Below are 17,341 nucleotides of genomic sequence, written 5' to 3'. Positions count from 1 at the left end.
GTGCTTTCAATAAAATTTAGTTCCGTGAGAAAGAAGGAAGTGATTTTTAGTACAATCTGATAAATGCAATGGGAGAAATTTTTGACCAGGATGTTAAGACAGCATGGAAGCAGTGCCTACACAGTTTGGCTAAGAAAGCATAAGAATGTACGTCTGGTTTCTCTGTGCTGTAGGGAAGGGGTTTTCTCACCATCAGACTTGTGGTAGACTCTTCAGATTTATATATTTAATAACCAGAAGGATTAGTGACAACTTTTAACATTCCAAAGAAATAGGATTTAAGCATAGACTGAGGTTCCTAATCAACAAAGAATTCTTTCTTTTGCAGTCTGGATGAGGTGGCAGTAAGCTCGTACAAGCTTTCTTTGGCTTTCATTTCTATAACCTCTTCTGCCGTGTACTCCATAAGGCCTATAGAATTGGCCAAGTCATAAATGGGCTTCAATTTTTTGGTGTGGAACACCTTAGCCCATCTTCGAAGGGTTTGTTTAATTGTTGAAGAGGCTATTCTATAGGCTATATCTTTAAAAAGCTTATGAGTTTTTGCTGCCAACATCTTGATCACAGGATCTTCCTCCCGAGTAGCTCGTTCAACAACTGTAACAGCAGAGGGGTCCTTAGTTCAAGGTCTCTCTCTCTGACTCCAAGAAGCATTAAGCCTAAGCAACCACATTGTACCAAGTTGCTTTCCCCAGATTCTCCCACTGCAACTCTCTTTACTTGACTAATAAGATCTATTAAAGATGATTAAAAATGGCTACCAAAGTTATAGCATATATATGTGTCAAGCATTCTTCTCAGCATTGTAAGGAAAGACTCATGTGTTGGTGATAGTCATGTGAAACAGAAATAAGTCCAAGTGATTATCAATAGAAAACTTATTAAAATAAAATAAAATAAAATAAAAAAGCACGTGTATTTTAATATGTGTCAATGTCTATTCATTGTCATGAAAATACACTTATGATAAATAGCCTTGAACTTGTGGCAAGTCTTCCCCTTCCACATTCCAAATGCTGGGACTACAGGGTGAGCCAAATTATTTTAATTTTTTAGATAAAAGAAATAGAATGATGGAGAATGTTTTAGAAAAGAAAATGAGAGGAAGATAAGTGGAGAGAGAAGAGAGAGAACTTAAGAAGGGTTAAAGGAGAAACATAGTGCTTGACATTTAGTAGGTAGTCAGAAGTGTTGAATGAATGAAGTAGCTGACAAAGTGAAGGAGACATAATGATGTACCAAGTGGGCACAACTCTTTAAAGCAACTGTACCACCCTGGTGGAAGACACTGACAAGGGAGGAGACAGTGTGAGTACAATGTGGAAGACCATGGGGAATCCTTGAACTTCCAGCAGTTTTGTTGTGAACCTGAAATTTCTCTGGACAATTGCAGACTTTAAAAATAAAGACAGACAAGAAAGAAGGAAGGAAGGAAGGAAGGAAAGGAGGAAGGGAGGAAAGGAGGGAGGGAAGGAGAGAAAGAGGGGAAGACATCTATCCTAGCTATTTTCTTCAATATTTTTTTAGATTCATTTATTGTATTTTATGTCTATGAATTGTTTGCCAGAGTGTGTTTATGTACAACACTTTTGTACTTGGTGCCTGCAGAGGTTAGAATAGGGTGTTGGATCCCCTGGAAATGGCGTTGTGGATGATTGTGGGACACCATGTGGATGCTGGTAGTTGAACTTTGGTCCTCTGCAAGAACAAGTTCTTCCAACGGATGAGCCATCTCTCTAGCCCTGCCCCAAGCTATTTTCTAATAAGGCAGTAAAGAGATGCTAAGAGACAGTGAAGCCATGTCCTTTGAAGGAATAACATTACCCTTCTTCAATGCCTCCCCCTCTGAATGTAATGCATACTAATATTCACTAAAATGTAAAACCCATGAGGAAAGAGCCAGCTTTATTTACTAGGGTAGCCCAACAACTACATGTAGGAAAAAAAGATTTGCAGGGTATGTAAGTGAAATGACTCCTGAACTTCTAGTAGCTTCTTAAGACGCTGGCATGGTAATTAGTTTTCATAAATAAATGGGATAAATTTGGAGAATGAAACAGGGACAGTAAGAGAGAATAGGGAGAGAAAAAAACACATGCCCCTTAACCTAGTCCCTTTTCCTGATTTTCCAATCCATAAACCTACCACCTCCCAATTTCCATCCGTAACCCCTATATAGAATTCTCATCCAACTAGAATCAGAATAGCGAATTAATTTGGATATATACACCAAGACCTCAATCTTACCCTCAATCATGACATCAATTTCTTCTTTGAGCAGTAAGTGTTCTCCAGATTTCCCCAAGTACCCTATGCACAAAGTATAAGCAAAGTTAGGTCAAAATAAACTATTAAATACATTTCTGCTGTTACCTAGCTAGATTATAGATTCTCCTTAAACGATCCTTTAGTGTTTTCAAACAATCACTATTCAATAAATATTAAAATGTGTATGAAGAATTTGTATGTAGATGGGATAATTAAGAAAACCAGCCTGACTCCATTTTAAAGGCATACACCAATATGCTGTATTTTTAAAAATTAAGTTTCAATTTGCTGTGAGAGTTGAGTAGCTCTGTTTCCTGGAACCTGACACCTTCCACAATCCATGAATTTGATTTGTTCTTGAGGATACCCTGACCCTCCTAATCACATGGTGGGTGACCACATGATGTTTTAAAAAAATGTTATACTTTCTTATTAACCCATTGCCTCTTTTTTTTTTTGTAAAACTACTTGTGATTTTACTCCTTAAAAGGGTCCCAAGAGGTGGATTCAGGGCTTCTTTCTTTAACCCAACTTAGGAAGCAGTGCTAGCCAGCTCTTGGGTGTACCCCAATAAAAACAAAGTTTGCTTTGAATTCCACTCAGATTGTGGTAGTGGTCTTATTCTTGCCATTGGGATTAACAGGATGACCATAAAGTGAACACACTTTAGCTACCATGTAGGTTCGTATCCCAGAAGATTTCCACAAGCCCTTTGCAGTTTCCTTCCCCACATTTCAGCATTTATTTTGGGGCTCTACTATCATCATTCAACATAGATTTGTGAGATGTATCTGTGGTAGAATATTATTTTGAAGTGTGTGACTTTGTTTATGCTGTGATTCTTTGCTTGTCTAAAACACCTGATGGTCTAATAAAGAGTAGAACAGCCAATTGCATGGCAGGAGCAAGGATAGACTGGGCTGACAGGCAGAGTATAAGTTAAAGGAGAACCAAGGAGGAGGAGGGGCAAGAGAATTAGGAGAGGAGGATGCCAAGGGCCAGCCACCCAGCCACCCAGCCACCCAACCACCCAGCTACACAGCCAAATAAAGGGATTCAGAAATAAGAAAGATAAAAGCCCAGAGGGAAAAGGTAGATGGGATAATTAAGAATAGCTGGCTAACAACAAGCCACGCTAAGGCCAGGTACTCATAACTAAGAATAAGCCTCTGTGTTTGATTCATTTGGGAGCTGGGTGACAGGCCCCCAAAGAGTTCAAAAAAGGAAAAAGAGTAAAACATAGAACAACATGTATCTATGTTCCTTCCTGTAGAAATAGCTCATGTATTGCCATTTTAACACAAAGAGTAACAGAATAGAGATTCCTTGAAACACAGCCCTGCTATTGACTCATTTTGCTTACATATCTAACCTGTTGTTTCCTGCTCTAGGATGGGACCTGAGAGAACGGAACTGTGGACTATAGTCTCATGTAACAGCCAACTGTGTTCAAAGTATCAGACACGTTGGTTAAGAAGAGTCAAATGAGTAAAGTGTACAATGACAAAGTCAAGCCTCAAGTGGCAGGCAAACCCCAAATGGCAAAAACAAATAGAGGCATATAAACAAATAACAATAGCCAGTTGTAATAACAATCTGAAGTAAATTTGCTCATGTCTACTACACCCTGGAGTAGCATAAAAGCATAAAATAACAATTTTGTGCTTTTGAAAAAACTAAACTTGTAAGATTCTTGTCTTGATTTCTTGGGAGTTTTCTGACAAGCACTCAGAAATGTCACAGGACTCCACTCTTCAGTGGGATAACCACTTGTACGTTGCCCGTACTCCAGCAAATAATTTCCTACCCACGCTCATGCGGGCAACCCTCTTAAAAACTATCTCACACACAAAAGGCCTAAAAAGTAGGAGGGGGGCTTGTTGGGGAAAAGGCTTCCAGTGAGAGTGAGAGAGATAATGGGGCAACAGAGAGCAAGGAGGATGAGCTTCATTGTGTATATGCAGGAAACTGTCAACTGAAACATAAAGCTGGGTAAGTAACTCAGTGGATAGGTATTTGCCCTATCATGATCTCCAGAACCACAAGACACAGCAACAACAATAAAAAAACCCATTCTGCATTTTTATGGGTGTTACTAAATTGTCCTTCTTAGGAAAGGTAATGACTCGTAGTATTGCTATGATGAAAAATCATTTCCATTGTCCTATAACATGGTCAGAACTACATAGCACATTGCAGTAAAACAACTGGGACTCCACCTTCTTAGATGTCCATCATCTTATGAATGGATAATGAAAATGTGCTTCATTTATACAATGGAATATTATTTAGCTGCTAAGAAAAATAAAATTGTGAAATTTGCAGGTAAATGGATGGAGTTAGAGAGAGGTAACTAAGACTCAGAAAGACAAACATTGTGTGTTTTCTCATTTATGTAGATGTTAGCTCTTATGCTTTAGATACACGTTTCATTTATAATATCCATGGAGGTTAGGTAGCTAGTAAGAGCGCACAGGGGAGGAGGAGGAGATCTTCCAAGGAAGTGGAAATAATATACAGTCTTGCATTGCTTTTTTATGAAGTCGTGAAAATTTTATGCTTAATGTTCTTTGCATTTTTCTTACCAGGTGGTTTTCTATGGTTTTTAAATTTGGATTTTAACCTTGTAGTGTTTTTTTTCATTGAAAATATTTTAGTGTTACAGAGTTTGCAATTTTTTCTTATGACTTAGAATGTGACTTTCACTTAGAAAGCTCCTCTAACTTGTGATTACCAAGTACATTTTCCATGTTAGTTTATCAAATTATTTCATAATTATGGTTTCAGTGTAGCACTGAATCTTCTTTACCTTTTTAAATTTTGTTTAACACAGGAGTAGAAAAAATTAATATTAATATATATTATATAATTTATAATTACATATATATATATATTAATTTTTCTAGGAATTAGAAACAATCCCAGTTCCCTTTCCCTCCCCTCCTCCCCTACAACCCACCTAAAACCCTACCTATCACATATCCTTTCTGTTCCCCCTGAAGGGTGAGGCCTTCCATAGGGTGTCATCAGACTCTATCATGTCCTTTAGGATAGGGCCTAGGCCCACCCCCGTGTGTCTTGGCTCAGGGAGTATTCCTCTATATGGAATGGGCTCCCAAAGTCCACACCTATGCTAGGGATAAGTACTGAACTACTACAGGAGGTCCCGTAGATTTCCGAGGTTTCCTCACTGAAACCCATGTTCCTGGGGTCTGGATCAGTCCAATGCTGGTATCCCAGCCATCAGTCTGGAGATCAAGAGTTCCCCGATGTTCAGGTCAGCTGTTTCTGTGGGTTTCACCAGCCTGGTCTGGACCCCTTTGCTCATCACTCATCCTTCTCTGCAACTGGATTCCAGTTCAGTTCAGTGAATAGTTGTGGGTGTCTGCTTCTACTTCCACCAGCTGCTGGATGAGGGCTATCGGGTGGCATATAAGTCAGTCATCAATGTCATTATCAGGGGAGGGCATTTAAGGTAGCCTCTCCTTTGTTGCTTAGATTGTTAGCTGGTGTCATCTTTGTAGATCTTCAGACATTTCCCTAGTGCCTGATTTCTCTGTAACCGTAAAATGTTTCCCTCTATTATGCTATCTCCATTCTTGTTTGTGATTTACCAGATACCCCTACATTTAAAGAATATTATATGTTTTCAACACTGTCAAAGTTTGTGGCTCACCCTTTAACATTATATAATTTAGGGGTTATTTCCTGATGTTATTTTTTCAATTTTTTTCTGTCTGTTCCTTGAATGTGATCTTTAATTACTATAGCTAAGCTGACATCTGGCACAGCTTGTCTCAGGACTCTTTTCAATCGGAATCTTCACTATTATGCATATAACTTTTTTTTATATAACTTGGAAATCAATTTATCAACCTTGAAAACAAACTGTTGATAGAGGCATAGATTTAATAAAAGCATTGGGACTTTAAATCTTATTCCCTCTTTCTCAAAATAGAATTTATGCTCTGTTCATTGTTCAACTTTCATTTTCTTCGGTGATGTGCAGAAGTAGTTTTCAGGCATGCCGTGCATGCACTTCAAAGTTGCTTTTCATTCCCTCCTCATTCTCTTAATCTACCCTTCCTTCTTTTCTTCCCCCTTTTGCTCTTTCTCATCTCCACTTCCTTTCCAGCTCCCTCCTCCTACCCCCACCACCTCCTTCCCTCCCTCCCTTTCTCCTTCTCTCCCATTTCTTCCTTAATCATTGTAGTGGTTTCAATGTAGTTGGCCACCATGATCTCATAGGGAGTGGCACTATTAGGAGGTGTGGCCTTGGTGGAGTAGGTGTGGCCTTGTTGGGGGAAGTATGTCACTGTGGGCGTGGGCTTTGAGATCTTTTTTGCTCAGGCTTCACTTAGTGTGACAGACAGACAACTTTTTGCTGCCTTCTGATCAAGATGTATCCAGTACCATACCAGCCTGCATGCACACTATGGTGATAATGGGCTAAAGTGGACAATGAATTAAATGTTTTCCTTTATAAGAGTTTCTATAGTCATGGTGTCTCTTCACGGCAACAAAAACCCTAAGACAATCATTTTCTCTCCTTATTTCTTTTAAACCCATTATAAATGGTATCTTTTGTTCTTATATATTTCTACCATTGACATATAAAATTTGGGACATTTAAATTATATTTTAAATTAAAATATATGTATAAACAAGTGTACATAATCAATGTTTATTCCGAAGCATCACAGTAAGATGGACACTGATCTCTCGTGAGTGAACTTAGCTCTTGTTGGGGATTGGTTTATCTCTACTAACACTGTAGATTTTCTCATTTGTGGGTTACAGTTTGTTTTCCTTTCTGGTGATGGTTATCTGTCTTTACTCACACTTGCCCCTATGCTGTAAAATCTTATTGTCGTGGTTTTTGCTTGTTTCATCAGATACATCCTGTATATTTTTAGATTCATTCATCCTTTATTTTAAAGCTTTAGGTTCACAGAATTATTTATTATGAGTCTCATCTTTTTGGCAAAAAATATTTTCTATATTTTTTCTTCTTTTCTCTATTTTTCCCTTGAAGAACCTCTACAGAAAAATGATGCTACCCTTTTATGAAAAGTTATTTATGGAGACTTCCATAGAGAAGGTAAGCGCCAGGCTATTCAGGAGATTGTACTGTTTTGAAATAAAGTTATTACAGAACTCTCTGTGTCTGTCTCTGTCTGCATGTCTCTGTCTATATGTCTCTGTCTGTATGTCTCTGTGTCTCTGTCTCCTCTCCAGCCTAATGTTCCTCATGGTTCAGTTGGTTATGCATTTTGACTGTCCTGATCTCTACAGGGTGTTATGACCATGAATTTCCTCATTCCTTTCTGTTCTTGGTAGTCTAGGGTCCCAAATATGGACAAGAGCCAACCTATCACTAAATTGGGAATCCCAGACTCTCACAGTGGGAGTGTCATGAGGAAAACCACCACCATCATTGGTCAGATTTGTCCAAAGTCAAAACTTTAGTTGTCTTCTCCTCTGAGTGTCTTTCTGAGCTTCTCTCAAATGCATTTTATTTCTAAATTTTACTGGATCATATAGCTCATCCTTATTCATTGTAGTTTGTGGTTACAGGTGTTCAGGTTGCATTGAACATGATGGTTATATGAAGTTGTAAATCACTCTTGTTATTTAGATAGTGATTTTAAGCAGTAGAGGGATGATTTAGTACTGATATCACATTCTAAAATTTTTATTACCCATCTTGTTGAACACATTTCATGTACTAATTGGTTAGACAGATATACCTACTTTTTGTTGTAAAAGAGAACTCTATTTCAATCACACATATTAACCCTAGTCATCATACTTATCATCATGACAGGCATTGTCAATCATAAAAAATTGTAAATATTTTAATGAATAGTTTTGACTTGAATCCTATTTTGTACATTCAAAGACAAATTAAGAAAAATTAAATTTATTTACCTACTAATATAATGGATCCTTTCTTCAGAAAGGCTCGAGAGCTTCCCAGGAACCCTAAGGTATCAGATATTAAGTCTATAATGTACCTCTCATAAGAAGAAAGCTGGGAATAAAACAGGAAAATTACTCTCTCAATTATTGACAAAGCATATTTGCTTCCTATAGAGAAGAGTCAAAGTAAGAGAACTTAATTACTTGTTAGTATGAAATTAAGAACAGTTTAAAACTTGGAGGTTTGTCTATATGAACTATGCTCTTTGGGCTGCTGGCAAGGATCAGTCTCTTTATTATATTATTCCTGAACCCAGGGTTGTGTTTCCAACCTATAGTTAGCATCCTCTCATCCCCATTTATTTACCCTTGTTCATACTGGATTTCAAAAGACCAGCTCATGAGGTCATGGCAAAATAAAATTCTAGTTTTCCTTTGGTGATGTGGAGTGTTCTACTCAATTTTATATCCTCCCAGGGTCAACATAGGAGGAAGAAAATAGAATAATCAATGTTGAGAGTGTGAGAAATTTTCTTTCATTTAAAGCTCTTACTGTAAATATAACTATTTCTTTTGTTCACATTCTTTCTACAAGATCCTCCTTTTTGCCATTGCAGTACTCACGATCTATGGTACCTTAAAGTTGTGCTTATGACAGTTAAAGCAGAGGTTCCACTTACAAGGTTGTTGCAGATACTGAGAACCAGTAACTCAAAATCAAAATTATCCTCCTGGAGCAGATATTTTGTTGACCACTTGAATTGTGAGAAGCACATAGTTAATGTGTACCTGCAAGCCTGAGAGAGAGGTAAGATCAGTGAGACTTGATTGCTGTTACATAAAACACTGCTGGGTTTAATTGAGAGAAATAAGGTTATATAAGAAATTTAAGGGGGAAAAAAGCTCTCACATTCATAATTCTTGTTTCAGTAGACTCCAAAAACAGGATCAGGGGCACAAGACTTCCTAGGATTATATGGTTCAGCATCCATTTGTATTCACTCATATCCCTAAGTAATTCACCAAAGTGTCGAATGGCCATGCACTGAACACCACCATTAACCTGAAACATGCATATGAGAAAGAAAAAAATCGACACTTCAGATCAGTGATACTTTCTTTAATGGTGGTATGTATGTGTGGTATATATACATACATATGTGACTACCATGTTTAGTAAAGATTGGGCTTGTTAGAGCTTCTTTTTGTGATAAGATTTTACTAACCATTATTCACAATAGCCAAGCTTTAAGTGCCCATTGATAGATGAACACACAAATAATTTGTGACATAATTGAAAAAAATAAAGATTATCACTGCAGCAGTATGGCTAAACCAGGAGGTCATCATGCTGAGTGGACTCCGCCAGTTATAAAAAGGAACCTTACTGATCTCACATATGTAGTGGTAAGTGGCTAACTCCGGGGCAAATGGTCCTTTTGCAGCCCAAATTCAGCTAAAAATTAAAGCTGTCTTTGCAGTTGTAGTGTGGCTCTCTCCTTCTCTAAACCCAAAGGAAAATCCAGAATATATATCTCATGTCAGAAGAACTGCCTGGTATAGAACAGAAACAAAACAACACAAAACAAAACAAAATTAAGGTACTATTCTATTGCCACTAATCTCATAATCCTTTGGTTTTTATTTTGACTCTTTAAATTTTTCTTAAGGTGCAAATATTATCTCAAAATTTTAAGACATATATATGTCATATATATATATATATATATATATATATATATTTTCCTCTCATGATATTAATGGTCATATTGAGTACTAATTCTAGAAATAGGCCTCATCTAGCTTCCTTTACATGATTTTGGGCTTGAATCTGAATCAGATAACTAAGAATTAAACTTACATTCCCTGGATGTATTTAATAGATTATGGTCCTTTAACCTCTCTGTGATCTTCTGTATATGACATTTAAAATGTTTAAGTTTTCTTCAGTGAACCATGACCATTCCTAACACCGACCTTTGAAGTCTCCAAAAGGATGATGGAGCCCCACAATGACAATTCCACCTGGATTGTGGTAATGTCATTAAGTTGATGAACACCACCCAAAGATCACCTTTGGACTATAAACTTCTAAGTAAAATTTCAAGGTGGTTAATTGAGATGATCCAGCCACCAAGAATACTACAGACAGGACTTCAGAGAAGTCCTGCACTTTCCTATCACAATGAGACTGAACAACACTTAGCTATCTCAGGACTTGACCATTACCTCAATTTTCTCAGGGTCCTCTAACGGTGCTGTTGCCTCCGGACAATAGGAAGCAGTCTATAAAACCTGATGTCCATATACCCAAGAGGTAGGGTGGGTAAGTTGGTGGATTATGGATGTTTGTCATTGTTTAGGGAGGGCTGGTTGCAAGTTATTGCTGGTCATGGTCAGAAAAAAAAAAAAACTAAACAAAGGAGATTAGATTCAGGATCTCCTTCTGAAAAGAAAAAAAGGGGGGTATAGGAATGATAGGGAAAAGGGTAAATTACTGAATCTACTTTTAAAGTAAAAAAAGCAATTACTAGTATTAAATATTTTACATTGGCATGAAGTTTTGTATATTGATACAAATTTAAGATTATTTTTGTTATACCATATATACGTTTCTACTCAAGATATTTTTGCATATTGATACAAATTTAAGGTTATTTTTGTTATACCATACTGTATATATATTTCTCTATTGCTTAAGGTATTGTACCTATGCAGCATTTTAAAATATAAAGGCTTAAAGGCTATTTTTACAAACTGTTAAAGATAACTAAGAATGTAGGTTAGTAGCTATTCATCTATAACAATCAAATTTGTCACCATGGTAGGTACGTTTTCAAGGTTAAACAGATAACATTTCAGATAGATGAATGGTCTTCAAACACTTCAGAGATCTACAGAATATGGCATTTAAAAGGCTTTTCATGACAGTGAGACACATCTGCTCCTGACAACACCAATTTGCTTCATAAAAGAAGAAACTTCACAAGGAGTTTGCTTTTGTTGTGGCAAAGTTAGGCACAGACCAAGAAACTGCCCTTTCCTTGAATGCTTATAGTGTGCTGTCCAAACTGGACAAGCTGGACACAAAAGGTGACTGCCAAACTTTTCCAAGACAATATAGGACAGCCCTTCAAAATTCTTGCTTCATAGAAAAGTCTGTCAGCTCTTCTAGAACCATAGGCCAAAAAGGATGCCCAAGATTGCAGAGGAACCTTGGATAACTGTCTAGGCAGCCAGATATCTCTGTAATTTCTATAGTTTTGAAAGTTGTTAGTCTACACTTCTTGTTTACTCAGGTAATAATATATCTTTCTAGGGTGCCTGATAGAGCTGAATGTTGAGAGGCCCTGCTGGTCAGAGGTTGCAGCCCATCACAGCTTGTCAGCTTTCTCCAAGCTCAGAACAATTTGGAGGACTCCCCCACTACACACACAGTGAGGGCTTCCTGCTCTCTACCTAACCTTATTTAGAGAATGTCTCTAGGCCTGGTTGCCTGACTTATCTGAATGATAAACCTTGACACAAGGATTTCTCCGAATACTCTCCCCCTGCTGCCCATATGGTAATTATGTGACATGCTCCAGCTATTTTGATGGGGCTGTGCTGCTACTAATCCAGCTATATGATAGGAGCATGCCACTTAATGAAAATTAGGTGACTACGCAGCTACAGTCCCTAATCCTATATATCTCCTATACTCTGGAATAAAGCTGAACAGCCTCACTGAAGCTGTCTCTTGGAAGACTATTTCTGTCATACTCACAGGCCATACAAAACTCTGTCACCACTTCTCCCCTTTGTCTTCATGGACTGGTGGCCAACAAACCATGGGGAAAGAGGGAACCACAAAGTTGAAGATGAGATAGTTATGTTTACAGTTTTCCTTGTTAACAAATTCAGAAAAGAAATTCATAAAAGAAGTACAAAATGTGTAAGGTTGAGAGACATAAAAGCATAAATTGTTTAATCTAAGCCACTTTGGAAATCAGTATGGTGGTTTCTCAGGAAAATGGGAATCAGTTTACCTCAAGATCCAGCAATTCCACTCTTGTGCATATACCCAAAAGATGGACATTCATACAACAAGGACATCTGTTCAACTATTTCATAGCAGCATTGTTTGTAATAACCAGAACCTTAAAGCAATAGATGCCCCTCAACCGAAAAATGGATAAAGAAAATGTGGTACATTTACAAATGGAGTACTACTCAGCAGAAAAAAAAAACAGTGAAATCTTGAAATTTGCAGGCAAATGGATTGAACTAGATAGAAGAAACCATCCTGAGTGAGGTAACCCAGTCACAGAAAGACAAACATGGTATGTACTCACTCATATACAGATATTAGACATAGAGCAAAGATTACTAGCCTACAATCCATACCTCCAGAGAAACTAAGAAACAAGGAGGACCCTAAGAGATACATACATACCCCCTGGAAAAAGGGAAAGTGATAAGGGAGGGAGGAGCAGGAGGAGGGGAGAGGAGGAAAGGAGAGGAGAACATGAGGGATCAGGAAGATTGATTTGGGAGAGGAATAGAGAAGAGCAAGAAAAGAGATACCTTAATAGAGGGAGCAATATAGATTTAAAGAGGAATCGGGCGCTAGGGAAATGTTCAGACATCCACAAAGATGATCCCAACTAAGAATCTAGGCAGTGGTGTAGAGGCTGCCTTTGATGCCCTTCCCCTATAATGAGATTGATGACTACCTTAAATGCCATCCTAGAGACTTCATCTGGTAGCTGATGGAAGCAGTAGCAGAGATCCACAGCTAATCACTGAGCTAAACTCCCGGAATCCAGTTCTAGAGATGGAGAGGTGATGAGCTAAGGGGTCAAGACCATGCTGGGGAAACCCACAGAAACAGCTGGCCTGAGCAAGGGGGAGCTTATGGACTTCAGCCAGACAGCTGGAGAACCAGCATAGGACCGAACCAGGCCCCCTGAAGTTGGGTGACAGTTGGGAGGCCTGGGCAGTCAATGGGGTCTCTTGATGTGGAACCAGTCAGTATTCATTCCTGGTACACAGGTAGACTTCGGGAGCCCATTCCTCCATGGAGGGATACTCTCTCAGCCTAAATGCATGGGGGAGGGCCTGGGCCCTACACCAAATGGTGTGACAGACCTTTGATGGTCCCCAATGGGAGGCCCAACTCTCCCTGGGGGGTATATGGGGAGTGGGATGGATGAGGGGGAAAGGTCAGGGGCATGAGAGGATGGGAGGGAGAGTGTACCGGGATTGATATGTAAAATAAGATTGAAAAAATAAAATAAAAAGAAAATGTTTTAAGTTCTAAAAAGACAGTTTGGGGTTGGTAATACAAGTGAGGATAGAAAGTGAACTAGGTATAAAACTTTGGACTCCCGAAGACAGGATAGATAATGGAGCATTTTCTCTGATTTTGTCAAATGTGAATGGACTGGACATTGTGACTGTAATTCGTACCTGATAATTGTTCATATTGTATATAGTTTTACTGTGTTAAGAGTTAAAATCTTCCCTTTTTATTTAGACAAAATGTGGGAAATGCTGTGGGATATTTTGACACCCCTGAAACTGTCAATAAAGTTTACTTTGTATCAGAGGGTGGACCTAGCTTCTAGCTAACCAAAATTGGCCATAGAGGTTTCGGAGGACCGAAGATATATAGAGAGACACAGTAAATAGTAGGGAGGGGTTTAGAAAGCTCTCTGCTGCTTCTCTGTTCATTCAGGTTCTTAGCCTGATATCTGACTCCTGAATTTTTATTGATAAAGAATAATTAGATAAAAACTTCACTCAGGATTGCTTGGGTTGGTAGAATGAAGGGCATATTGATTAAAATACAAAGTTTCAGGTATGCAGGACAAAGGATTTGTAGCTTTTATATGTAGCATAGTTACTATTCTTAGTAATGAATTTTGCCCATTTCCTGCTGGTGATTCCTCCGTGGAAACCAGTGTGAAGTCGCCCCCCCCCAAGCTAAAAATACATCTACCATATGATCACTCTTGTATATATTCCCAGAGGACTCTCTATTCCTGTTATGGAGACACTTGCTTATCCATGTTGATTGCTAATCTATTTACAATGGCCAGGAAATGGAAACAGCCTAGATGTCCATGAACTGGTGAATGGATAATGAAAATGTAGTATGTTTATACAATAGAATATTATTCAGCTATTAAGAAAAACAAATCATGACATTCACAAAAATGGCTGGAGCTGGAAAATAGTGAGCTAAGAGAGACGAATATAACATATCTTATTTGTAGACATTAGCTTTGAATTTTTAGCTATGAATGTTTCATTTGGAATACACACAAAGGTCAGAAAATTAGTAGGAACTGTAGAGGAAGGGCTTTAAAGTGGGGGATAGAAAGCAAAAGGAAAAATGCTTAAAGTGGATTAAGGGTTAAATTTGTGTGGGATATGGAAGACCAAGGTAAAGGAAGAAATACAGGAAATGTAATTTAACACTAAAGGTCCTTAAAAAAAGTAACACAAAATCTACTGGGGTAGACACTTCCATATATATATGTGCATACATACATACATATGTGTGTGTGTGTGTGTGTGTGTGTGTGTGTGTGTGTGTGTGTGTGTGTGTGCGCGCGCGCGCGCGCGCGCACATACATTTCGTGCATGCATACTAAAATAGTTAGAATGGAGTTACCCTACAATGGGCAGACAATGTTTCTACTAGGTAACACAGGCTGAGAAATGAATAGTTCAGTGGCAGGATCTTGGATAATGAGGCCGCATTGACCCATAGACATTACAGGCTATTGCTAATGTCCTAGGTTACCACTCAGAACGTGGTGGTTAAGAGTCTGTTGATGAATCACAGAGTTTAGATAATTCAAGCTGGTACTGATATGGATGCCCCATCCTATTGGATAGTTTTTATAGTTCCAGAAGAGAAAAAGGAATCTCCAGTCTTATCCAGCTGTGAACCTGTGAGCTACAAAAACCTCTGTCCTGGCAAGACATGCCCTTTGGTGCAATAGTAGCATGCTTATCATAGAATTAACCAAATATTCTAATTGGATTTAAGTCAAGATCCACAGGAAGGAACCCAGACCCAGTGCCAGTATCAGACCAAAAACTTGAGGCCAGACAGGTCACAGACACTAAGGGAACATCTAATGCTATTCTGCTGCTAAATGGATGTAGTATGGAAATAACTCCTAATTACTGGGATTCTCTAGAGTTTAATTCCTGGATCTGACATTAAGACTTTCTCGAATTAACTTGTAAATTTCAACAAAGATTTTGTTTTAAAAGAAAACCTTGCTGCTATCACTTTAAATATTATTATTTAATGTAATTGTTCTTAAGTCCTGTCAGTCTTCCTCTTTTCTATTTGCCTTTTTAATTAATAAAATCTATGTAAGCTATTGAAGAGCAATTCTACAACCAGTTTAGGCTCAGAGTTGAGGTTCTCTCGCGTGTCAGGTTTGATGCTTACTTACTTAACTTTTTGAACTATGTTTGCTATCAATAACTTTCCCAGATAGCAATTGGAGTCACTTAGCAGGCATCTGGTTTCTAGAAGGACCCCCTATAAGTTGTTCTTTCCTCACTCATGTCTTCTGTGTTTACAGTGTGATTCTTTTAATACAGAAGCACTAACTGGACTAGCAGAGTATTAAAAGAGGCATTAAGTTGGGATGGAGACCTGTTGGGAGGACATAGGGCAAGTTCAATAGGGGGGCATATATTTGGCTATAATTCATTATATACATCAGTTGTTTTCAACCTGTGGGTCATGACCCCATTGAGGGTATCATATCAGTTATCCTGCATATCAGATATTTACATTAGGGTTCATAACAGTAACAAAATTACAGGTCTGTAGTAGCAACAACATAATTTTATGGTTGTGGGTCACTATATAAGGAACTGTATTGCAGGGTCACAGCATTAGGAAGGTTGAGGACCACTGGTTTACATGAGTGAAATTCTCAAAAATAAAGAAAAATTAAAACAAAACAACGTCTTATATGTTAATAACGAACATTTACTTGAGGCACTGCACATGTCAATATTGTAATCATGTAGCAAAAGCAGTGTATTTTAATGGAATACAGTAATATGGAACAGAAAAATATCCAAGCAAAATTGAAGTGAAAGAGAATTTCTAAGCCTTTACTCTTTGACAAATAAGTTTCCAACTGAAGGGTTTTTTAATTGTTTTATTCTTTGACAGTTTCATCTATGTGTGTGATGAATTTCAGTCATTTTTACCGCCTGTCATCTTCTCATCTCTCCTCTTGTTGACAAAGTCCTTCTTTTTCCTCAACAATTCTATTTTCACTCTCATTTATGTAGTGACCAATGAGTTTAAATAAGGTTGTTTGCATGAGTGTGGGCGGAGGTTCCTTACTCATGGACAAATTATCAGTGGATACACCACTGGTGAAAGTTACATTATTTCCTCTAGACACCACTAACTGGAATTAGTCCCTCATGGATGGGCAGGGCCTTATGAGCCCTTCCTCCTTGCAAGATGACATGTTGTCAAGCTCAATCTTGTGCAGTTCTTTCGTGGATATCCACAGCTTCAGTAAGTTCATGTCCAGAAGACATCATTTTTGCAACACTGTGCTCCATTCTCTGACTCATGTTCTTTCCACCCCCTCCTGTATGATGTCCTCTAAACCTTGGAGGGGTGAACATATGAACTCTTAACAGTATAAAAAAACCTACTTCTGTGTCTGTTTTACAGGTGGGGAAACTGAGGCACCAAGACTCTGAAGAAATCTCTATCTCACCAGAGTATCAAATGTAGAAGATAGATTTACACTCACCCAGCCTAGGCCCACTGTTAATCAGCATATCCACTAAGCTGAAATTTATCCAGAGACAGACAGCTGTCTTATGTTGGCTGATTCTAGGATATAAGATCATTCCACCATCTAGGGCTTAACTGAACCACAAAAGCTAATGGTTTTATATATCTAATCACACGATGTCACTCACATGATCCATAAGAGGACAGTAGCTGGAAGCAATCTTGGTACACACTGTGGAGTAGTTAGTCTTGTCCAGTTTGCTCAAAATGTTTCGGAGGGTGAGCATGGCCCGGATGATAACAGTGTGCTCTTTGGAAAGAAAAGCATCCAAGACGGGGAGTAACAGGTTGGAGACGTTTTCTATCTAT

The 17,341-nt window shown here is 38.3% G+C and overlaps 1 protein-coding gene across 1 annotated transcript in view; it reads right to left on the bottom strand.

Moving 5' to 3' along the window:
• Positions 1–298: 298 nt before the first annotated feature.
• Positions 299–17,341, bottom strand: part of Mroh9 (maestro heat like repeat family member 9) — a 72,652-nt gene continuing 55,609 nt past the window's right edge. Inside the window, exons 16-21 of the mRNA XM_035445817.1 lie at positions 17,161–17,337; positions 9,101–9,253; positions 8,871–8,987; positions 8,200–8,302; positions 2,248–2,310; positions 299–597 (exon numbers count right to left, since the gene is read on the bottom strand). Coding sequence (XP_035301708.1) covers positions 299–597; positions 2,248–2,310; positions 8,200–8,302; positions 8,871–8,987; positions 9,101–9,253; positions 17,161–17,337 — 912 coding nt within the window. The remainder of the gene's footprint in view (positions 598–2,247; positions 2,311–8,199; positions 8,303–8,870; positions 8,988–9,100; positions 9,254–17,160; positions 17,338–17,341) is intronic.

Source organism: Cricetulus griseus, chromosome 5 (assembly GCF_003668045.3).
Source record: "Cricetulus griseus strain 17A/GY chromosome 5, alternate assembly CriGri-PICRH-1.0, whole genome shotgun sequence".
Lineage (NCBI taxonomy): Eukaryota > Metazoa > Chordata > Mammalia > Rodentia > Cricetidae > Cricetulus > Cricetulus griseus.
This window is presented reverse-complemented; position numbering and strand designations above follow the sequence as displayed.